The sequence below is a fragment of the Microtus oregoni genome, unplaced genomic scaffold (assembly GCF_018167655.1).
Source record: "Microtus oregoni isolate MIOR12 unplaced genomic scaffold, Mior012 000056F_ref0000123, whole genome shotgun sequence".
In the NCBI taxonomy this organism is placed as follows: Eukaryota; Metazoa; Chordata; class Mammalia; order Rodentia; family Cricetidae; genus Microtus; species Microtus oregoni.
In genome coordinates, this window is record NW_024543832.1 from 2825131 (window position 1) to 2850842 (window position 25712).

Here is a 25712-nt window from a genome sequence, read left to right on the forward strand (position 1 = left end):
TATTCCTGAGTCTCTTTACGGATAGGTTTGCATGTTAAACCTGGATCATACCTTCTCTCACTTTCTAACTCACAGATGGAAACACCATGGTTTCCTCAGTGGTCAGATATCTCAGATGAAATAAGAACCAAATTAGATGTGTTTCTGCAGGTCTGGAGTGTCTGCTAGGTAATTTACCTGTGGAGGAGGTTAGTGATAACTTCTACATTCCCCTCCTCTGGAATGTCATGAATCAGTATCTGAAATTACTATTGACAGAACAACTAGACTGTACAAATCAAGGAGAATATCTCTGAAGGTTTATTAAATGTGTACCCATTGCTTATTATTGATGGGACACCTCATGACACAATTAGATCACTGTAAAGCATAAAAAACAATTACAGGCCACAATGCATAATCATATAAGATTACTCATGAGAAAGACTTGGTACATTGATTGGTATCTAGAAAAATTTAATGAAATCCTCATGAATCTTTGTGGTTCTAAAAAAACAGAGTCAATTATAGGATATGGATATTTCCTGTCTATTAAAAAGAGACTTAAGTCAGACAAGACATTGTATGCTTTGAATGTGGGCATAAGAATTGAAAAAAGAGGGTTGGAGAGATGGCTCAGAGGTTAAGAGCATGACCCCCTCTTCCAAAGGTCCTGAGTTCAATTCCCAGCAACCACATGGTGGCTCACAACCATCTGTAATGGGGTCTGGGGCCCTCTTCTGGCCTGCAGCATACACACAGACAGAATATTGAATATATAATAAATAAATAAATATTAAAAAATTGCAAAAAGAGCTAAAAATGTCCAACTCAAATAAAGAATAAATTTTTAAAAAAAAGACTTGAAAAAAGAATCTGATAAAATTCCAAGATTCAGCAAGTGAAGAAGTAACCATATATTTCTTCACTGAAAGTGAACTCTGTTCTGAAATCCCAGAGATTAAGTGTTCTTGGAAAGGCAACTCTTATCACAGAAGGGAGACACAAAATGGTATGTGTGTAATCTGGTGTCATGAGAAGTACAAGTAGTAATGACATGTCTCTATTACTCACAAATTTATGACTATGGACCCAAAAATCATTATCAGCTCAGAAGCCTGAGGTCTCTTGCATGCAATATAAGATGCTGTGGCCCTTCTAACAGAATTGTAAAGCAGCTATGTACGTGGATCTTCAGTTAACGGTTTGTAGCATGTGAGATGCTATAAATTTTTCTACATATTGAACAATCCACATGTTGCCATTGGAGGAAAGCAGTAATGTGCTTTGGAAACTCACCGGTAATTTATGTATTATTTCCTATTTTCAATTTTTATATAAATTTGCTTATTTTACATCCTGACTACAGTTTTCTGCTCCCTACTCTCTTCCCAGTCCCTCCACATACATATCCCTCTTTTCCACTCCTTCTCCATTTCTGTTGAGGAAAGGACAGGTCTCCCAATTAGTACCAACAAAATATGACTAATCAAGGTACAGTAGAATTAATCACCTCCTTCTACTTTGATTGAGCAAGGAGACACAGTATGACAATTAGGTTCCCAAGGCCAGTAAAAGAGTTTTAGACATTCCCTGTCCTCATTGTAAGGAATACCACAGGAGGACCAAGATAGCCAATTCTAACATATGTGCAGTGGACCTAGACCATTCCTTTGCAGGCTCTCTGGTTGCCTGTTCAGCCTCTGTGAATCCCTATGATCCCAGGTTAGTTGATTCTCTGAGTTTTCATGTTGTGTCCTTGATCTACTGGCTCCTATTATATTTTCTCCAACTTTCCTGAGGAATTCTCAGTTGGTCTGCTTCTGTTTCCATATTTTGATGGATGATACCTATATTAGGACAATTACATAAGACACCAATCAATGAGTATAGCAGATTTTAATTCAGCACACATTTGCAAGGTTCTAACTTACAATTGGAGAAGAATATTCACACTTGCTAAATTTTAAAATCTATTCACAGCATTCAGATTTCTCATTGGGGAGGAACTCTGTGATGAAAGAGCAAGCAGACAGGTCACTGTTCTCAGCTACCCTTCTCAATGACAAGCCCCAGAGATCACAAGTGCCATGTGTCTCTATGTTTCTCCTTGCTTAGATATTTATTCAAACTGAGTATGTATTCTCAAAACTGTAGAACATGTGATTGTGTCTCTGTGGTTCAGTGCAATGCAGTATGCTGTGAATACAAGGAAGGGTATTGGGAGTAAGGAAGACTATGAATGTAGAACCTGTGATCAGTGGTTAATCTCTGAACCTACCTCTCAGATCTCATGGATAAAAACTGGAATGATGAAATCATTTTTCATAGTAATTGAAAAGTAATTTTGGACATCTCCTGAAAACTAGAGTTTGATTTACTAGGTGATCAACAGTTCTGCTTAAAGATATTGATCCAGTTATGGTAGTAACCTGTGCTGATGTTAATATCAACATGGGGATATGTATGACTTTAGTAATATGAAGCTTCATCCTTTCTGAATCTTTTATGAAGTGTCACTAGGAAAATGCCTATGCAATAGAATTCAATCTTTGTCCTGTTATTTATTTATTCAAAACTTATCAATAATTCTGAACAAGTCTACATTTTACTCTTCTCTGTCCTCTCAGCTTCTTGCTCCTTCAGAGTTTCTGAAATGTCTCATATGTGTGCTGTGACTCTGTGTCTAGCACAGTAATTGATAACAGAGTCCACGTGTGTCAGGATGTTGAGCTTCATGTAGGCTGTTTTGAAAATGGTGTATGCATAGACTGTGGCTCTGTCCTCAAACTTATTACCTGTAGTTTATTTATTTTTTTTTTTTTGGTTTTTTTTTTTTTTTTTTGGTTTTTCGAGACAGGGTTTCTCTGTGGTTTTGGAGCCTGTCCTGGAACTAGCTCTTGTAGACCAGGCTGGTCTCGAACTTACAGAGATTCGCCTGCCTCTGCCTCCCAAGTGCTGGGATTAAAATCGTGCACCACCACGCCCGGCTCCTGTAGTTTATTCTAAGAATGTTTGCGAGTATGTTTCAAATCCATTCAAGCCCACATGCTGGCATCTGCCTCACCCAACTCATATTTGAAATGGGGAAGACATGAATCAAAATCCTTGCAGGACACCATTCCTGAAGCTCCAGAACCCCTCAATTCAAACACAGAATTCTGCAGATGAGGCTGATAATGGATTCCTGTGGAGAGGAAATAGTGGCTGTTATAGTCACTTCATGCTCATTCCCTTCCTCAGGCCTAAGACTAAAGATTCACTTACCTGTAGCTGCTGCCACCAGGCAGAGCATGATCCAGTGCCAATCAATGTTGAAACCATGTGTGCTCTGGGACTAGGGACAAAAGTATAATAATGTGCTGCTGTAGAGCTTATGGAAATCCTTTTATATACACCCAGAAATGGTATTATTTACAACCAGAACCTCTGATATATATATATATACTCATGAGGGAGGGTATTTGTTAGATCAACTGTTGATCCTGTTCGAGACAGAACAGAAAGAAGATTCTGTTTTAGGCAGCAATGTGGTGAGATATGAGCCTCAAATCTGTCTAAGGAAATGCATTATTTGTTCCATCCTGGTCCTTGTGCACACGGAGTTCTTCTATCCCAATGAAAATCAATTCATCACATACATTAATGTGATTTACCCTATAATGGTTCAAGGGACACATGAATCACCTTAGTTTCAACAATTAAATGTGATGTGAGAAGGTCCATTGATATTATCATGGTCCAGAAGACACTAGCACAGTGCATTGGAGACTGTTGTCCATGACAACACCAATGATGAGCAGGACTATGGATACCTATGATATCATCTGTGAAGTATTGGGACACATTTTCACAAAACGTTTCTGAGGGTTGTGAGTCCTACATGACCTTAATCTATGCTAATAAGTGCTTCATGCTTATACAGAGGCAATAGGAATATAATGTGGCCTTTGTCGGGTTAACATATGGGTTCTATTAAACAAAGAACCTCTCTGCTGTTATAGCATGGATATCTCACATGTCAACTACACCATAAGCTCTGAGTGTAATAAAATCTACAATGGAAATCATGGTCTGTTGAAATCTCAAAGTACAACTTCCTGTTCTGCTTCTGCTGCCATTTACTCCTTAGGAATTGGTGAGTCTACCATGATCCCTTCCAGTCTTAGGACCCTGTTTCTGTAGCTTTGTCTATAGTGTCAGACACAGTCCCCTTATAATGTCTCCTCCTTCTCTTTTTCATTCTCTAACTGCTGGTGTTGAGTAGATATTTAGTGATCAAAGGATAAGAGGAGATTTTTTTTCATTGCATATTAATATTGTCCTGCAATGCCATGGGTGGTGAGAGAAATGACCTCTGCTATTAATGCTATGGCTATATATTTGTGTCAACATACCTCAATTTTATTTCAACATATTTAATTTATATAGTTTAATGTTTAGAATTATTTTAAAATCTATTTAGAAACACTCTTTATGCTCATTCCTGATTAACATCACATGCATAAGAACATGAATTTGATTTTACTACTCAAAAATAAAAACACTATTCAAAACACTAAAAACTATATTCACATATCTATTGGCTACCTTTGTTGAGAGTTTGTCAGACACTAGCATTGTGCTTAGCATTCAAAGAGAAGTTTCATATTGCATTAAATTAATAAATAAATCTATAATTAAAATACAGAAATCTTTAACTGCTGAGAGTATGTGATATTAGAGTGTTTGATCTACATAACAGCTCTACCAACTCATCTATGTCTCTGACTGCACTGGAGAATAGGGGGCAGAGAACAAGTCAATTAAATGAATGAGAATATATGTGCATCAGAGATGTTTCTTATACATGCCATAGCTATTTATTCAACAAATAGCTATGGTCCTAAGTATGACTCCTGCAGAAGATTGGGAACCTCACAGGTTCATCATGGACAGTGGCAGAGAATCCAAGGCTTCACCCCTACTTGAGTGTCTGTTGACAAAATGGATGTTGAGAAATGGACTGCCATTTCTTCAGTCATACATCCTCTGGTAACACTAGCAGTATATCTACTAGGCATCACTCCTTCCCCCACTCAGTGAAGAAATTCAACTTAAATGCCATTGGTCACATATAAAGGAAGACAAAGAACTAAGAGAATGATGTGTAGCAAGAAAGGAAAAAGATGAGAAAGAGGAATGGGAGTGAAAGTAACTAAAATCCTTTACACATATTTATAAAACTTCCTAATAAATATTTCAAAATTGAAAAAAGAAGTATATTTGCAGTAATATGAAATCATCTATGCGGTGGAGGTATTCGTCTATATAAAACGAGGCAGACAAAATATGAAATGAGTTCAAGGAGCAAATTTTAATTTGCCTAGGATTGCAAAGCTTCTAATATATGTTTGGCCAACGGAACTCATATTCACAAGGCATTCTTAGCATGACATTCTCCATATTAGTCACAGAGCATCACATTTGTTCATAGAGAGACTGACACCTAGAAGAACCTAAGTAGTGACTGTTAGTAAAGAGTCATCCTATTGATATTAATCCATGGAAATTTTTCTAGTGCCAGATCCCATCCTGGTTATGGTCCCCCACTTTATTCAAAACCAAGTGCTCTACAGAAGTAGGTTGAGCCCCCATATAATATATGGATTTTGGGAAGTAATGGGATGTCAGTGCAGGTTTCTTTTCTGTGACAGACTTGTGCTGTAGACATGGCATCAAGACTGGGGAAGGCTGTGAATATGGGGTTAAGGATTAACTATAAATTTCAAAACTCTCTTTCAGTTCTGCCATTAACATGAACTGGTTATTCAAATAAATTGTGTGAAATTAAAATACCAGAGAAAATCAGAGGTCCAACAGAAATTATATTTAGAAGTCATTTCTTTCAGATTTTTCTTTCATTTCTTCTTGTTAAAATAAATTGTTACATACAATATAGTCTGATTACAGGACCTTTCCCCTACTCCTCCTAGTTTCTCTCCACCTCTCCTCATATCCACGGTCACAACCACCCTATCTCTCAAAAAACAAAGAGGCTCCTGGGGTTAATAGTGAAAGAGCCTAAGATAAAGACAAGGGGAAAAATGGAAAGAGGACAAAACAACCAAATGTGAAATTGTTGTAATAAAAAAGCACAAGATACAGATTTAGATGCACAGAGAGAGAGAGAGAGACAGACAGACAGACAGACAGACAGACAGATGTGGGAGAGTCTTCTGTTTTGTGTTAATTTCATTGGTTAAGTAATAAAGAAACTGCTTGGCCTCATAGGTTAAAACATAGGTGGGAGGAGTAAACAGAACAGAATCCTGGGAGAAAGAAGCTGAGTCAGGCAGTTGCCATGATTCTCTCATTCCAGGCAGACGCAGGTTAAGATCATTCCTGGTAAGCCAGCTTGTGGGCTACACAGATAATAAGAAATGGGCTTGTCCAGGTGCAAGAGTTAGCCGAGAAAAGGCTAGATATAATGGGCCAAGCGGAGTTTAAAAGAATACAGTTTCCGTGTAATTATTTCGGGTAAAGCTAGCCGTGGGGGCAGCCGGGTGCTGGGGACGCAGCACGCAGCTCCTATTTCAACACAGACAGACACACATTAACATACTCAGGAATCCCACGAGATCATAATATATGCAAAAGGTCTGTGCAGTAGAATAAAGCAGAAAAACAAATGCAAAGTCCTGTGATAGACAAAGAACCACAAAAGTTGTAAGTGAGTTGATCTTGTTTCGGGGACCTACTGTTGGGAATATCATTGAGAGTGGCCAGTTTCCTCAGTGAGATTCCTTCTGAGAAAACTAATTTGTCATTTTCAAGTGGCTATCAGAATTTATATGATGAAATATATCTTTTTCAAAATATTGATATAGGATTGAGAGAAGCATATGCTCACATTATCACCAACATGAGGACATTTGGATCTTTCTCGTCAGTTAAAAGCTACTCACTTTTTGAATCTTAGGGCCAGATTTATCAGGAAATTTATGAATATAGTGAGAAAGAATTCATAACTGAAGTCAGCCAGATCAGGAGCTGGGAATCTACATTAAAAACACACAGGATGCATACTTCCCAGAAGACACATTAAGCTATCACTTAACTCCAGATGAGGGACTGAGCACTGAATTAGGTGCACAACAGTCAGAACTGTAATATTGCAATTCAACAGAGAAACAGAGGATACAATGAAGAAAGGCAGTTAGGAAAAGCATTTTATTAAAATTTCATTTCCATCATGTTTTAGCCTTATATTACAGTCCTTAAGAAGAGGAGAGAGGGAATTCCATATGGATGGGTGAGTGTGTGCTATCCAGGGGCAGATTGTCCCAGAAGAGAGCACAAACCCCCCTCCCCCAGCTCCTTCTGCAGGGCTGTCTTTCTTACACAAAACCCAGCCCCCCAGGACCACCCCCAACCCTACCCTGCTGTATGCTAGGACCAGTGCTCAAGAACAGTTTTAAGCTCCTACACTAAGGCTACCCACCCAGAGCTGTGAGTGCCTTCCTACAGGGCAGGCCTCAAGGCTCCCGAAAGGGAGCATGTGCAACTTCAGCTTCTGGTCCAGGGTCTTCTGTGTACTACTCATCCCCGCCCTGACCCCCAAGTTCCCCCTTTTGTCCAGGGGTCATTGGACTACCAGGCTTCCATGTTTTGGTGCTGAGGAGTTCCATCTGGACGGGACAGTTCCTGCTTCTACACTGAAGAGATACACCCAGAGAGTCAGTCACAATAAAGACTGGACCAAGACACCAGGCCTCTCCTGGCTCCATTTGAAGGAAGAGATGGGAAGGTGCCAATGCAAGAATTACTCCAACAACCTGAAAGGCAACATGACATCACCAGAATCCAGGGATCCCAAAATAAGAAGAATTGTACACCCTACTCCAGAAGAATTAGAAGAAATCGACTCAAAAGTGAATTATATGAAAATAATAGAAGACAAACAGGAGGTGAAAAACTGCTGTTTCTATTTCTTCAGCAGCTATAGGTCTGTTTAATTTGCATATCTTGTCTTGATTTAATTTTGGTAAGTGATATTTATTCAGAATGTTGTCATTTCCTTTAAGTTTTCAAATTTTGTAAAGCACATGTTTCCAAAATATGACCTGATAATCCTCTGGATTTCCTCTGTATCTTTTGTTATGTTCCCCTTTTCAATTCTGATTGTGTTAATTTGGATATTCTCTCTCTGCCTTTTTGTTAGTTTGGATAAAGGTTTGTCTATTTTGTTGATTTTCTCGATGTACCAACTCTTTGTCTCATTGATTCTTTTATTTTTTTCTTTGTTTCTATTTTGTTAATTTCAGCGTTCAGTTTTGTTATTTCCTGCCATCTAGTTCTCTTAGGTGAGTTAGCTTCTTTTTGTTCTAAGATTTTTCAAATGTTCTGTTAATTCACTAGTGTGGGATTTTTCCAACTTCTTTATGTAGGCGTTTAATCCTATGAACTTGCCTCTTAACATTACTTTCGCTGGGCGGTGGTGGCGCACTCCTTTAATCCCAGCACTTGGGAGGCAGAGGCAGGCGGATCTCTGTGAGTTCAAGGCCAGACTGTTCTAGAAGAGCTTGTTCCAGGACAGGAACCAAAAAGTTACAGAGAAACCCTGTCTCGAAAATCAAAAAAACAAAACAAAACAAACAAACAAACAAAAAAAAACACTGCTTTCATTGTGTCTCATAAATTTGGGTATGTTGTGCAGTCATTTTCATTTGTAATAGCCAGAACACAGAAACAATCTTGATGGTCCTCAACTGAAGAATCTATAAAGAAAATGTGGTACATTTATGCAGTAAATACTACTCAGAGGTAAAAATAAAGATGACATCTTTAGATTTGCATGAAAATGGACAGAAGTGAAGAAAACATGCTGAGTGAGGAAAACTGGACCCAAAAAGATGAACACAGAATGTATCCTAAGTGGATAGGAGTTGTAAGGCAAAGAATAACAAGCCTATAATCCATGACCTCAAGAAGTTAGGTTACAAAGCGAATACTAAGAGAAACATACATACACTACCCTGAGAAGGGGAAGTAGACTGGATCTTCTGAGAAAATTGGGAGTGTGTGTGGAGGGGAGAAAGGCTTTTGTGGGGAGGATTTATTCCTGCCTTAATGCAATGTGCTAGACTTCGTTGATTCCCCATGTGAAGCCTTACTCTCTCTGAGGAATGAATGGTAGTGGGATGAAGGAGAAAGTGGGTGGAGGGAGCAGGAAGAAGAGAAGGGGTGGTATATAGGAATTGTACGTAAAATGAGAAAAAAATAGTTTTTTTTAAAAAAATAAATAAATCGATATCAAAATGTTATAGAGAGATGATTTGAGGATCATTTCTCTATAGAAATAATAGATGTTATGACAAATATGTATGAAAGGATACTCTTGGCCTGACAAGCCCATATGAAAACAATTCTCACCACCTCTCAGTTTAGACTATGACTTTAGTAATGGGTGGATGGTTGCCTATCCACTGCTTCTCATATTCAAAGCATTAACACCTTAAAAACAATATTCTTGTCAGTTTATTAGACAAGGTAATTTCTAAACAGTGGCCCAACAGCTTGCCTGCACTTAGGTGTTTAACAATCAAAGTAGCCAAGCTGTTATAAGAACTTGAAATAAAGTTCTTGATATTAATACTCCCAAGACATCTTTCGCACTATATACAAAACATAGAGATCCTTTTATGAATTTGTAAGTCATTTACAAGAAGCTATAGAGCAGCACATTGATAATAAAGAAACTGCTTCTGCCTTGTCTCTTTCATCTGCTTATTAAAATACAAATTTTATCTTACAAAGATTCATTGTGTAGTTGCTAATGCCTCTCCTACTATTGTTGACTTTATACAAGCATTCCAAAAAACAATGGCACAGAGGAATTCTGGCAGTTTCCTTGTGGCTTCCTTTATGTTTCAAATGTGCAGGGTAATAAAAATTCTCAAATATAAACAAAAACTTGACAATCAGCCTAGGATAGTAAACCTTCCTCTAACATACCTGCAAAATGTAAAATGCAATTTCACTGATCCAGTCAGTGTCAATTTAGATGTGGTGACAAAGACAATCCAAATTCAGAAAGCAAGCAAATGAGCAACCAGGGCTGCTGATGAACAGGACCAGGCCTCTTATATTCCCAGGTTGTAATCCCATTGCTCTGCTCCCAATGCTATCTATGGAGAAACCCAATTTGTTGCCAAAGTAGCAAATTTTATACCCTCCGGATTCCATAGTTTGACAATCCTTAATCCTAAAAGAGTAAGAAATTTGATTGCTACTGCCAATAACTATTCATGACCACAATGAATCAATAACTAAAGACATACAATTTGATTTCATAGAACAGCTTTAAGAACCTAAACCAACATCTATAGTGACCCCTTCCAACAAACTGCCCTTGCTTCTTTGTAAGAAATCAAACTGTACTATGAAAGGGGCTTTTGTTTGCCCAAATGCTGTTGATTTGCATTATACTGACATGATGATAGCTTTTTTCCAGCTACTCCAACAACAGTTCCAGTCCCTAAGGTTTAAGTGATATTTATATCAGAATGTATTGCTAAAGTTTGTCCTATTCTTTATAAGAAAGAATCATGTCAGTGGAGGTGGTAACTGGTAAACATCTGGTCAAGTTATGGCCTCCTCTGAGGCACCCTGAATCAGCATCACTTCCTTCCCAGTAGTCCTTTTGAAAAGGTGACAAAGACCCTAAAAGACCGATTTGACAGAGAAAGGGACACTCCTAGTGATTATTTCTCAACAAGACTCCAGGCTAATCTCTCTGTCATTTCAGTCTAATGGCAGCTTCCTGCTCCTCAGAGGTTTCTGACACACTCAGGATGTGGTTGCAACACTGTGTCTTGTACAGTAATAGACTGCAGAGTCTTCTGATGTCAGGCTGCTGAGCTCCATGTAGGCTGTGCTGGAGGATTTGTCTGCAGTCAGTGTGGCCTTGCTCTGGAACTTTTGAGCATATTTAGTTTCACCATTTTCTGGATCAATCCTTCCAATCCACTCCAGTCCCTGCCCAGGCTTCTGCTTCACCCAGTGCATATAGTAGCTAGTGAAGGTGTATCCTGAAGCCTTGCAAGACATCTTCACTGAAGCCCCAGGCCTCACCAGCTCAGCCCCAGACTGTACCAGCTGGATCTGTGAGTTCACACCTGCAGAGAGAAAGACAAAGTGGATGCCATTGTCACCTGAGAGTGTGAAAATCTGTATTTAGGGAGAGTGTTACCTGTAACTGCTACCAATCGGAAGAGTACAATAAGCCCCATCCCATGGTGAAGACCTTGTGTGCTCAGTGACTGTGGAGAGGACACTGTTCGTATGATGTTATGGTGTGTGTGCATCCCTGTATTTACCACCATAAGCTCATGTGATTTGCATATTCATGAGCAGGGACTTCTTAGATAAGTACCTAGTTGAGTTGGAGAAAAAGGAGGTACAGGCACCTGGGTCAGGTAGCAAGATGCTAAGGTTCAAATCCTAATCCTTTCTGGGGAAATGATCTCATACTTCTTCCCTGAGACCTGTGCAGACCCTCTGTAAATAACATCAGGGCCTAAGATCTCAGTTGATTCAGGCCTGAAACAGTTATTTGCCTTGACACAAGGTTATCAGATTGTTTATCAGGTGATTGTGATTATGAAGATGATGGCCATTAGTAATTACAAAACCTGCTAAATTTGCAGAATTTGTAGCATCCTTTCAGATATGTACAATTTATATTTGCCTTTGCACCTTGTTAAATATAAAATAAATAAAAACTGACATAAATGATCAAAAGGTAGAAACATTTGTATATCAAGGTTTATTACATCACTTTCTCTAATAACTGAATTATAGAAACAAATATAATTGTAAACAGATGATTCCGGCAAGAAAATGTGTTTATATATGCAATACAACAGAAATATTTTATCTAAAGGAAATAAAGAAATGGCATCACTCTCAGGAAATTCAATGCAACTATAGATAGCTATATTAGTTAAAGTCCCACTTAGAAATGTAGACATTATAAGAGTATTTCAATATTAGTTTTTAGATTTTGTGACAAAACATTTACATATACCAATACATAAAAATATTTGAAAGAAACTGTCTAGCATAATAAGTGGCAAAACAGGTGGGTCAAGAAATAAAAGAGTAGAGATTTTCAGGAAATTTACACAGTCTACAATATCATTTTGATTGAAAATTCTAAACATATATTAAAATAGTGACAGTTTTCAAGAAGACTTTGCTTATTCTTAATTATTGATGTATGCTATGTTTTATGATCAAATCTACCATAAATATGTCCCTCTGGCTCAACTTGGGACCTTCCAATTAATCTCTTTCTCATATTCCTGACCTCTTCTCTTCATTAACACAGTGAGTCCAATCAGTGCTATATGCACACATAGAGGTGGGGTCATTCACAAGTACATAGAGAACCTACAGAAACCGTACAAAGAAAAGTGATTATATCTTCTTCATCATTCTTGGAAAGCAAACAGACTTCCACATTTGTGTGGGCCTTCATGAGTCCTTCTCCATCATGTTGTAATATTTTAAAATATTATTGCAGTTTATTTAATGATGAGAGCAGTGCACACATGCATGCAGGTTGATACATTTGCCCCTGGGGCAATTTAAGAAATTAAATTTTTGTATTCTACAATGTGGTTGCAAGCAATCAAAATAGTATAGTCAAGACTGCCAGTAGACACCTTTACATGCTCAGCAGTTTCACAGCCTCTCAGTCTGTCTTCGTGTATGGCTGGATTTGTTCATGTCTTATGCTGGAAACTATAGTGAGTGTTAGTTCGTACGGGCAATGGTCAAGTCAAGTATTAACATTATAATTCCATGAGTTTCTGCCCTATATTCTGGATCTTACATTCTTTCCAGTGCCTGTTTGTGATGATCATTGTGCTTTAGGTGGGAGGTTAAATGACTCATCTGAGATTGTGTACTCAAACATTCATTTTCAGCACTTTGAGTAGTCATGAACATCTGCATTAATCATGAAACTCAGCACAGAAGAAATTCTGGGATCAAGGCTGAGAGCAGCATCAACTTATGGGAAACAGGCATAGATATTTGTAAGACAGTTTGACAATATAGCCATTAGCGATACAAGTAGGATCTACTAGGTAAGGAGTATGTCATCTCCAGTCACGGGTAATTTTTAACATGTTTACCAAGAATGCTTTCCTATGAATTTGACCACAAATCCAAGTAGAAAGTAGTTCATTATTACATAACTACTAGGCACTAGTGGATACATCTTAGCTGAAGTCTGATATTGTAGATCAAGAGATCTGCTACTGTGTAAGATTATTGATGCCTTTTCTCTCCCTTCAGGCTGTTAGCACATTTCTGCACTAGAAAGCTTACCAAGCAGGGAGAATTTCCTGTTCAGTTCACTGTTGGTTTCTCTATGCCCTACAACTAAAGTCCTCAACTCATAGTGAAATGTAGATTGAATCAACTTTGCTGTTCTCTTTTTACCTGAGAATGATTATAAATAAGAAAACAAAGTACAGCAAATGCAGGTATGTGCTGGGGAAAGATTGTTTACAGGTTGATTAAGAATAAATTAGTGTAGTTACATGAATGAATTTGTGTTCAGATTTGGTGTGGTTTTATAGATCTGTTGATATAGTATTGTTGTCAATTATTATATTTTAAAGAAAATTGTATGAAAACTAGTGATATGTAGATAAACTTGTCATTCAGTTATTAGCATTGCTCCTGTGGTTTTCGTGATCATGTTCTGTGGATATAAAAGATAACATGCTTCCAAAAATATGAGTTAGACAGCTCATGAGTGAGATTTGTAGACCATGAGGTCTGCTACTGAATAAGATCCTTGATGTCTTTTCTCTCCCTTCTGGCTGCCTAGCTCCTTGCTACACAAGAAAAATTACCCAGCAGGGAGAATTTCCTATTTAGTACAAAGTTGGTTTCTAATGAAATAATGAGTATTTGAACACAGAGAGCTGCATGGGTGAACTGTTCTGCTCCCAGAAACAATGAGTTATTAATGAACACCTCTATATGGGCACAAGACAACTCTCTATGATTTAATAATCAGAGAGGTCCCACAGGTGTTGAGAACAGTATGAGGTATTGCCAATGTCCTTATTTGTCTACATTAGCTCAATAGTTAGACCTTGTTTCTGAGAAAGAATTTAAAGTGTAAATAAATCTTAAGAGCTAGAAGTTGTGCATAACTCCAAGGAAAGAGTGTCTTCCAGACACCACAGGACTGATGCACATATGAAGTCACAGAGACTGGAAAGCAAGCTGAGTCTGCACAGATTCGATCTTAATGGGGTCCCAATGTTCAGAGAAGAACACGGACACAGGCTTTCCTCCCCTAACCAAGAAGTTCTATAATTGATACTTCCTTGCAAAGGAAATGTTTGTTTTCTCTGTTGAAGTATTATTGGGTGTACTTACTTCACTCAGGACCAGACACAAGTCTTTCAGTAGATGGCTAACACAGAATAAATGCAATATTTTACAGATATTTTCTCTGATTTCACATTTTACATTATTTCTTCAGTCTTACTCAACTTTTACCTATATAACATTGCCTCATTTTGAGTGCTGTCATGGTTTATATGTATCTAAGTTCTTGTTTTTATTCTTACATAAATGTTTTTATTTTAATTTTTCTTTTTTGACTGTTTGCTTTCTACAGAGAGAAGGAGAGGGTGTGAAATTGGGGAGAAGATTTAGTAATCAGAATATATTGTACATTTAAAAAAAACTGTATAAAGTAAATAAAACTGAATGAAATTTTAAAAAATATACAAACTGGTGAGCAGTTTGACAAGGTATCGTTACTGTGTATGACCATGGAAACATCATACGTCAATCACATCTGGTGCAGGTCAGTTAACAGACTTTAAGAAAGGAAACCACAAAGGATACAGAATCCCCTCCACACTTCACCCCATCTCTATAATGGAGATTCTTAGCTTCATTGTGCCCCCTGCTGGTCCTTTGCTCCTTTGAAAGTTGATTTGTCATGGCTTGCACTGAATTTGCAGTCTGGTTTAACTTGTAAAATAGGCATTAAATACAGAGTTCAACTGCATATGTAAATGGATTTTGATTAACCTGGAGATGTTGAATACATGTTTCAGACACTGATTTTAGATTATGCCTTTATAATTATCAATGTCCCTCTCAAAACTAGGTTTAACCCTGGTGACAGTTATATGTATCCAACTCTAGCAATTCCTCCTTGTAACATGGTGACCACAGGAAAGAGCAGAATCTTGGCTGCCTTCAGTATCTATACCTGGGGCAGAACACCTGAAGTCAGAGAACCACACAGCTCCCACCTGTTTCCAGACAAAAGAGCCAACAGAACAGGAGGCACCACTGTAGTACCTGTAGATCAGTTAACAACTTTAGAAAAATATATGAAGAAGTAAGTAGAAATCTAGTGAATGTGTTGGAAGACATTGCTGGCTGATCAGATGTTACAGTCTACCATAGCCTAGGAGCATTCTCTAAGTTGGGCAACATGGAGGTCTCCCTGCTCACAGCAAAAGTTTCCTGCTTTCTACTTAAGATTTTCTGGGAGATGTCTCGAGGTACAGGATTCCTGACTTATCTCAAGGGTTACCCTTAACACATTTCATGCAAGTGCCCTTCCTTTGATGACAAATATAGTAATTAGGCAGGTGCTCTTGAAATTTTGATAGGGCCATGCTTCTACTAACTTAACTGTATGATAGAACCTTGCAACTTAATGCAAACTATGGTATCTCCCTCAGACAACCCAATTCTCCATATTCCCATACTCTGGGATAAAGTTGAGTTCTTTCATCAAAAAAATTCCCCCAGAAGGCAGTCTCCATTCCTGTTAAAAGCCACATACACAGCTTTCTTTCAACACTTCTTCCCCTTTGTCCTCAAGGCCTGTTAGACAACAAACCAACATGAATAAGAGGACACTCACAGGTTGTATACCATGACTCAATCTGTTTCTCATGCTGCACTTTTGACCGGGCTCAGAAGTATGCTTCCATTCTACCTTAACTCAGTTATGGTCAGCAGTTCAAATACCAGATATGGCTAACATCTAGACCTGGTATTTCAGGTATGAAGACACAGATCTGGTTGGACAATATCTGGCAGAGAATGTGTTAGTAAAGATTTTTAAAAGCTGAATGTTTTCACTGATGAAGACTGTTTTGGATTGTGCTCCCAGGAATGAGAGAAGCTAACAGCACTATGTAAGATTTTGTGTGCATGTGTGGTTAAATCTCAAAAAAATGGAGTTTAACAGAATCAAACAAAAATGTGGCTATAGAAAGTGAGGCTATTCACATATGTTTTTCTCTAACTTCAGGATCACAAATCATATGGACCTAACATTACAAGATGGAGAATACTGGACCAGTGAAATGCATGGCTTGTTTCCAATCACTTGTCAGAATTTTTGTGAAGTCCTCTTAACTGTCAGAACACTGAGAAACACCTTGAAGACAAGACTCTCTTTCCATGCAGAGGAGCAGTTGTCCCTACAATCCAGGGTACTGCAGGAGGTGGTGATGCTGCTCTTGGATTTCAGCATCTTTGCTCTCCTGGTTAAAGTGAATGATGGTGTGCTATACAGCCCAGCATCATGGGATGCTAGTGACTATTGTGAGTGTGAATGTGCAGCAATTTTGGCTAATTGAGCAGTGTGGATTTACTAAGATATTTTCTTCTCCTCACTAGATACATTCAATAAAGCCTTGACACAGTGACATCATAAAAAATGGCTTGAGTCTTTTTTCTAAGTTAAACTAATATGAGGATCACAATACAGGCTGTTTTATAGACAGAGTAAATAATTGCACTTTATTGCACAAGAGAGTGGTAATATTGATATAAATGAGTAAATACTGATGCATCTCAGGACTGGGTGAGTCTTAGCTCTGAAACAATTTTGAACTTATTATTGAAACAAACCTGTGTTTCCAAGAATGGATAATGAGTGACAAATTGACTTGAAGAAAATTAAAATGAACTAACAACAAGAAGAGTCTGAATCTTAGAGATCTGCACTGGACCATAAATCCTGTCCTATTGATGTCATGTAAGATAATGAGAAATAAGTGGATGGAAAGTGAATTATAATCTTTGTTGTCAGTTACAAAGATATCTTTGACTATGATTGTGCTTGAATATATCTGTCTGTAAGGGAGCGCTTTTCTATGACTCTGCCCATGTTGTGATAAAACATCTGAACAATAAAACATTTAGAAATTGTCATAGATTCTACCAGATTATAAGAGATGGAATCAACAGTGCCGTAGGAAACTGACCAGAAAGTGTTGGGAACTCTCTAACCAGCTTGTTCACATTCATGTCAGAAATATTAATAAACATGTTTAGTCTATATACAATATCCTTATTTATTGAAAAAAATCAATACACAATTTTGGAGGGGGATTCTATCATGTTTCATTTAAATATTCTTTAGTTAAAATTATTTTTAAGCAATACATTCTGAACAAATTCTTTTTTCCAATTATTTCTGGATCCTCCTCACTTTCTTATTAACTGAATTGCATAGCCTTTCTCTCTTTCAAACTTTAAAAAACAATCCCATCTGTCTTTTTCTCTCTGATTCTCTATCTCTCTCTCTCTCACACACACACACACACACTGACTCACAAAAACACAAGAATGAGAAACAAAAATATATAAACAAAAGATCAGCAAGGCAAGAAAATGCCAAAATAAAGTTATGCAGTTAAAGAAACATCTACAAAAATACCACTGAGTGATTTATTGATGTTAGTATAAGACCTACTGGGAAGTATGTTTAATTCAGCCAGTGAAATTCCCCTTAAGTGCACTAATTTTTTGTTGCATGTTCACACCAATTGCAGATAATTTCTTCGTTAGGATTGGGAGATCTGTCTAGTCCCCCTCTTTGGAGTAGAATCCCATGTGACTTTATAGATTGTCCATTTGAGATTCGCTATATTTTCCATATTCTGAAAGAAGAAGCAACACTAATGATTATTGTGTGAAGCACAGATTAATATGCATATACAGGCATGTCTTCAGGAATTATTTTATTGTTCCATTCCTTTAGCGCAGTGGTCCTCAACCTTCCTATTGTTGCAATCTGTCAATAAAATCATTTTGTTGCTATTCCATAACTGTAATTTTCACTACAAACCATGATGTAAATATCTACCAGGCAGGGGAACCTGGTATGTGAACCCTGTTAAAGAGTCTTTGACCCCTGTGAAAGGGTTGTTCAATTCGCAAAGAGGTCATACCCCACAGGTTGAAAACTATGGCTTTAGCATAACATTAGTTTTCCCATAAGCAACCTCACTACAATTTCTAGAACATTCCAGTAGTTTCAAGCATGGTTTACATTCATGGAGTGCTCTTTAAATCCAATCAAGGAATGGTTGATTACTCCATAATATTTGTGCCATTAATGAATACACAAACATATCTAACAGGCAGATCACCATCGTTGGTCACAGGTTGTTGTTAGGTTTGTTATTACACTTCTCCTGGAAGAGCCTGCCAAGTACCTTCACTGCTATGAACAGCAGTCAGTAGATAAGACCTCCACTAAGGTGCTAACTCAATTTCCCCATGATCAATGAGATATATGAGTGTCATCTTTAGTAATAAGGTTTTACCAGCAGTTTGTGGAGAGCAACCAATTGCCTTGGCGATAGCCTGAGTTATTTTGTGATTTACATGAAGCCACTTTGGCCAATGATTTAATTTATGAGTGTTTGTCCATGATTGACAGTTTTCCAAATTTCCAGTAGTTTACTTCAGATGAATGTTGCAATAATTTGGAATCTGCTCTTTTGTTGATTTGAGGCCAAATAATGAGTGGAATCACAACCCTAAACCACCTGGGTTAGGAAAAAGACACCCTTAATACTTTAAAAAAAAAACTTAGAGACCAACTTCAGCAAAGATACCACTTAACACAGTAGGGGCATGAAGATTAGAAAAGTCAGTAATGAGTATGAGTACATGCATGAAAATAATAAAAGAGAAGCATAAAATAGTATCTAGATGGAGTTCCAGTGAATACTGAAATTTGCCTGCATGTAATTTTCCATACACTTGTATACCCCCAATACAACAGGGGGAAGAAGACAAGCAAAAGCTTTAACATGATACAAAGGACAACTAGAACAGTTATTTGCTTTAATACCTTAAGACATCAATTTATTAGCACTTTCTTCTTTAGGAAGTGAACAGACCCTAGACCAAGTATCTTGAAGGCAGTCACTCTCAAGGTGAAAACTCCTATTTCAAAATGAAGAGCTGAAGTATGCTTGAAAATCGCGACCATTGGTCAGGATAGAGTGAATCTATCTACATGGAACATCTTAATGTCAAGAGGACCAAGTAACCACATCCTAGGTCAGGATGTGCAGTCACACTTGTAAACAACTTTGGACAAGAAAAAACTCTCTGACTTTCACACAAGGTGGAAATAAGTTCACACTTTTTGGGCCTCCACAAAAATCTTAGGAACAGATTCTCATTTCTGAATGATTTGTAAAAGGGACTTCATTTGTGTATCAGGAAGCCAGGGCTCTGAATCAAATAGTGTAGAGGAATCCCCAGAGGCTACCAGGAAAACTGGGTCCACTCTCAAATCCATAAATTGTAAGAGGAAGGCATAGAGCTCAGAAGCAGCCTGGACTATTGTGCTGCCATCAGCTGAGGCTGTGTCAATGTGCTCTCTGTACACAGTAGTATGAGCAGTACCTTCAGCATACACACTGGTGACCTTAGGAATATCCAATTGATGTTTTTGGAGACTGTGAGCCAGATCTTCAGGGGTGTTTTGTAGAACTTAGTATCATGCCAACAAATGTTTGCAAGCCACTCCAAACCCTTCCCTGAGGGCTGACGGATCCAACTCACACCTATAAAAGAAGTGCTCAGTGAAATTCCAGAGAAAGAGCAGGTCAGTATGAGATCCTGGGAGGACTGCAACAGCCCAGGGCCATGTTTCTTTAGGGTAACCTGGGACAGGACAACTGTGGAGAAAGGAAAGCAGAGGATAAGGCTGGAATAGGTGATAATATAAAAGTCTGACTCTTAGTGACCCTTGACACTCACATGCAGGGTAAATCAGCAGAAGGAATGAAGAAGGAAGTCTGTCCATGGCTGCACACCTGTGAGTACCCAGACTCAGCTTTGACTTTTCAACCCAGGATTGGGGAATCCAGGAGAGACATGCATTCCATGTTAGGTACTGGCTTTGATAAGGGACTTAAGTTTTAGGAATCAGGGGGAGTCAGTCTGTGAGGAGAGGCACAGGAGCCCTCTGTTCATCATTTTCCCCAAAGAATGTATCCCACCTGGTAGAGACAGGCCTTCATTATACAACACATCTGATGGGTACTGTGTGAAAGCAGCAGGGAAGAGTAGGTGACTTTGCAGGCTAGCAGCTGGGCAGTCAATAACTGCATGAAAGAGCATGATCATTCATTGAATACTAATCTGCTAATTATCTCCCTCCCTCATGTATTTGAGATTTTTATTTATTCAATATTAGTAGCTTCATCTTTATGCTGCCCTCTGATTCTTTAAAAATAGCACCAACAGAAAACATAAACTGTAGCAAAGACATAATTAGTTAGCCCATTTCTCTGAGACCTAGAGCATACTGGAGGAGGGCCATATGGACAGAAGATACTGAAAGTCACCACACAGGGCCTAGAATTTTATTCACTGGTACTGTGATGTTAAAACACAATGTAATCTCTTTTTCTTGCCACTATGGATGTTTTAGAGTTAAGAAAGGCAGTGATTTGATAACTTTGAACACCTTTTACAGTGACTTTGTGATATGAACATGACTGAAAATATAGAAAAAAAACCTTGAGTAAACTGATTAAAGAAATCTATGTCAAAAATGATCAACTCACTTTTAGGAATAAACTATCTTCTTATTCAAATGTTTAAAATATAAAGGCATCAAGATGTGTCTAAACCATGAGTTTGCACTTACCACAAAGTTATAGCAACACTGTATAAAGAAACCAAACACTCAATGCTGAGAAACAATTGAGGCACTGAACCCTCATGGAAGGATGGACAATAAGACATGCACCTACACTTGGTTAATTTGCCAGGGCATTTCAATATCAAAATGATTTTTCATTTATGATTAAATTATATATATATTGAAATAGGAATGTATCTGACATTATCTTCATGAGATTCAAAGATCATCATAAATGTCTTCATCAAAGGCAGGGAGTAGAATGGTTCCAAAATTAAAATAGGATCCTGAAATGGATGATAACAGGAGCAAAGAGGCTCTTTTCAATTTCTGGCTATGATCCATAGAGTAGCAGTGAACATTATTGAGTGAGTTTCTCTAGTAGAATGTAAAGTCTTTTGGGTTATGCTCCAGAGTGGTATAGCTGGATGCTGGGGTAGGTCTATTCCAATCTTCCTCTGGAGCTGTCACACTGATTCCACAGTGGCTGTATGAATGGGGTGTATAAAGTGCTTAAGTTTGCAGTATAAGGGGTTTGGACACTTCAAAATGGCTCTGTGGCATGCAACAGACAACTTCTTAAATCTAGGTTTTAAAGTCACTTGACTGATGCCTTAACATTCTTGAGTCTTCTTTAATTCAGAGGACAGAATAAGGAGATTACCTTGTTAGCTGATCATTAATGCTTTCCTATTGTTGGAGACAGGACAGTGCTTTATGGAACAGTATTTTAAATTCAAAGAGTATTTTAAATTCAACAGAGGTTTAAAAGATCTCTAATATAGAATAGGCCAATAAGATTCCTGCCTACAACAACATGTGAATATTATAACATTGATATTCAGTACATAGCATTCATATTTACAGGGGAATTATGTCAGTTAGAGGAACATGGCACACTAACCCTTTGCACTACAGAGATTTCTTACTTAATCAACCCCTTGAGGTATCAAGTCCCACAGGATTCCATGTTGCTTGTTATTGGCCCAGGTATCCAAAACCTATCACTCTACAGAACATGAGTGACTTCACCATATCCAGAGGAACCTGAAGGATGATAACATATCAGAGTAGGTCAGTGTCTATAAAAGTCTGAGACTGTAGGACAGGGTACTGCTTCTGGAAAGGTAGTAAACTTAAGATCAGATTAATATGAAGAATCTCAAACCTATTCTTAACTAACATATGTACACACTGGGAAAATAAATCAGTTCTATGAAAAAGAATTTAATAATATTTTTGTCAACTTATAAGATTTACACTTTAGTACATTAAAATGTAAATATCACTTCCATTCTGAGAAAATGAAATTCTGCTGCACTACACAGATAAAATTAAAAAACACACATTCATGCTACTTAAGACTGTGTAAAGAGTTTTGGTTTGGTCAGACGCTGTTTATGTGAACTTTACTGGTAAAATTCATATTATACATTATTCAAAGATACTCCAAAGAGTTCAAGTCTCTTCCAATCCAGAGAAAATTCTGTCACTATGCATTAACACAGTTTTCCCCTCTTTAGTGTTTTGTTACAGAGAAGGATGTAAATGGAGGTCAATTAGCATTATTTTATTATAGAGGAGTCAGAAAAACAGACAATCAGAATGAATGTTCCTGTGTAAATCTTCAGGCTAGTCATCTCTGTCATCTCAGTCCCAGGGCAACTTCCTGCTCCTTCAGGGTTTCTGACACACTCAGGATGTGGTTGCAATACTGTGTGTTGCACCGTAATAGATTGCAGAGTCTTCAGAAGTCAGGCCTCTGAGCTCCAAGTAGGCTGTGTCGGAGGATGTGTCTGCAGTCAGTGTGGTCTTGCCCTGGAACTTCTGAGCATAGTCAGTATCATCAACATCATCAGGATCAATATATCCAATCCATTCCAGGCCCTGTCCAGTCCTCTCCTTCATCCAGTGAATATAGTATTTAGTAATATCATCAGATGCCTGCAGGACAATTTCACTGAGATCCCAGGCCTCACAAGCTCAGGCCCAGACTGCTGTAGCTGTACCTGGGAGTGGACACCTGTAGAGAAAAGACAGTTTAGGTGTCATTGTTACCTCAGTCCCTGTTTCCTTTTCAGATTTGGAACTGGAATGCCCCTTTACCTGTAGTTGCTGACATGAGGAAGAGGGTGATCCAGCTCCACTCCATGGTAATGACCTATGTGCTCAGCGACTGTGGAGAAGACACTGATCATATGTTTTACTGGGGTGTGGACATCTCTATATTTACCATGTAATTTGTATATTCATGAACAGTGAAGGTCCTAGAACAGCTTTAGAAGAAAGAGGTAGAGGACTTTGGGTCAGGTAGCAGGATGCTAAAGTCTAATTATCACATGTACTCACTCATAAGTAGTTTTTAAACATAAAGCGAAGAAAACAAGCCCACAAATCACAATTAACAGAGAACCTAGACAACAATGAGGACCCTAAGAGAGATATACATAGATCTAATCTACATGGAATGTAGAAAAAGGTAAAATCTCCTGAGTAAATCTGGAGCATGGGGACCTTGGGGCAGGGTTGAAGGGAAGCATAGAGGCAGAGAGGGGAGCAGAGAAAAATGCAGATCTCAATAAAAACTAATAAAAAAGAAAAATTCAATATAAAAATTTGTTATAGATCTAAACAGAGAATCTTCAATAGAGGAATCTCAAATGTTGGGGAAGCACTTTAAGAAATTTTCAACCTTGTTAGCCATCATGAACACTGAGGGGACACTGATGATGGCACTCAGAGGACATCAATACAAAATGACTCAGATTCCATCTTACACCTGTCAGAATGACTAACATTTAAATCACAACAACACATCATGCTAAAGAGGATATAGAGCAAGACAAACTGACGATGGAAGAGCAAACTTGTGCAGTAACTTTGGAAATTAATATGTCAGTTTCTCAGAAATGGGGAACCTCTACCTCAAGATCTACCTATACCAACCTCGGGCATATACCCAATGGACACCCACCCTATACCAATGATACTTGCTCAACTATAGTTCATAGCAGCATTATACAAAATAGACAGAAACTTGAAACAAACTAAATGTCCCTCACACAAAGAGTGGATAAAGAATTTGTGATACAGTTACACAACGGAGAATTACTCAGCTATTAAAAAATGACATCATGAAATTTGTGGACAAATGGATAGAATTAGAAAAACTCAACCTGGGGGCAGGCCTCAAGGTCCCCTGTAAGGGAGCCCGGGCACCTTCAGCTCTTGCGCCAGGATCTCCTGTTCTCTTTTGGATACTGTCCTGCCTGCTCCTTTTATCCTTTTGTCCCGGGATCATTGGGCTACCAAGCGTCCCTGTTTAGGTACTGAGGAATCCCATCTGGACGGGTGAGTGTGTGCTACCCAGGGGCGTATTGTACCGGAAGAGAGCACAAACCCCCCTCCCCTACCTCCTTCTGCAGGGCTCTCTTTCTTAAGCATGACCCAGACCCCCAGTATCCCCCCAATCCTGCCCTGCTGTATGCTAGGACCAGTGCTCAAGAACAGTTTTAAGCTCCTACACCAAGGCTACCCACCCAGAGCGGAGTCCAACAATGACCACAATAACTCAAACATCTAGAGACCCTTCACCAGCACAACTCAAAGAGTTACATCTGGATGGGAACAGTTCCTGCTTTTACACTGAAGAGATCCACCCAGAGAGTCAGTCACAGCAAAGACTGGACCAAGATACCACACCTCTCCTGGCTCCATTTGAAGGAAGAGATGGGAAGGCACCAAGGCAAGAATTCCTCCAACAACCTGAAAGGCAATATGATATTACCAGAATCCAGGGATCCCGAAATAAGAAGAATTGTACACCCTACTCCAGAAGAATTAGAAGAAATCTACTCAAAAGTGAATTATATGAAAATAATAGAAGACCTTAAACAGGAGGTGAAAAACTGGCATAAACAATTAGAGATTACAAACAAAAAGGTAGAGGAAATGAATAAATTGCTCAAAGATACTCAAGAAAACCAAGATAAACAAGAAAAAACAATCAAACAGGTAAGGGAAGCAGTTCAAGACTTGAAGAATGAAATGGAAGTAATGAAGAAAACACAAACCGAGGGAAGGATGGAGATGGAAAATCTGGGTAAACGAACAGGAATTATAGAGACAAGTACTACCAACAGATTACAAAAGATAGAAGACAGAATGTCAGACACTGAAGATACCATAGAGAAAATAAACACACTGATCAAAGAAAACAGCAAAACCAAAAAATTCTCATGACAAAACATTCAGGAAATCTGGGACACAATAAAAAGACCAAACCTAAGAATAATTGTGATAGAAGAAGGAGAAGAAGTACAGCTCAACCGTCCAGAAAATATATTTAATAAAATTATAGAAGAAAACTTTCCCAACATAAAGAAAGATATTCCTTTGAAGGTTCAAAAAGCATGCAGAACACCGAATAGACTGGACCAAAAAAAAAAAAGAATCTCCTCGCCATATAATAATCAAAACACAAAACATACAGAATAAAGAAAGAATATTAAGAGCTGTAAAGGAAAAAGGTCAAGTTACTTATAAAGGTAAACCTATCAGACTTACACCTGACTTCTCTACAGAAACCATGAAAGCCAGAAGGTCCTTGATAGATGTACTGCAGAAACTAAGAGAACATGGATGCAAGCCCAGAGTACTATACCCAGCCAAGCTTTCGTTCACTATAAATGGAGAAAACAAAATTTTCCAGGATAAAAACAAATTT

General features: G+C 38.2%; 1 pseudogene and 1 gene segment (V, D, J or C); both read right to left on the reverse strand.

Annotated features, from left to right (window-relative positions):
• Window positions 1–10809: 10809 nt before the first annotated feature.
• Window positions 10810–11327, reverse strand: LOC121438531. The segment is given in 2 exon segments: window positions 10810–11138; window positions 11213–11327. Coding segments are annotated over 2 exon segments (444 nt in total).
• Window positions 11328–22681: 11354 nt separating this feature from the next.
• On the reverse strand, window positions 22682–23138 carry LOC121438532 (annotated as a pseudogene).
• Window positions 23139–25712: the final 2574 nt, after the last annotated feature.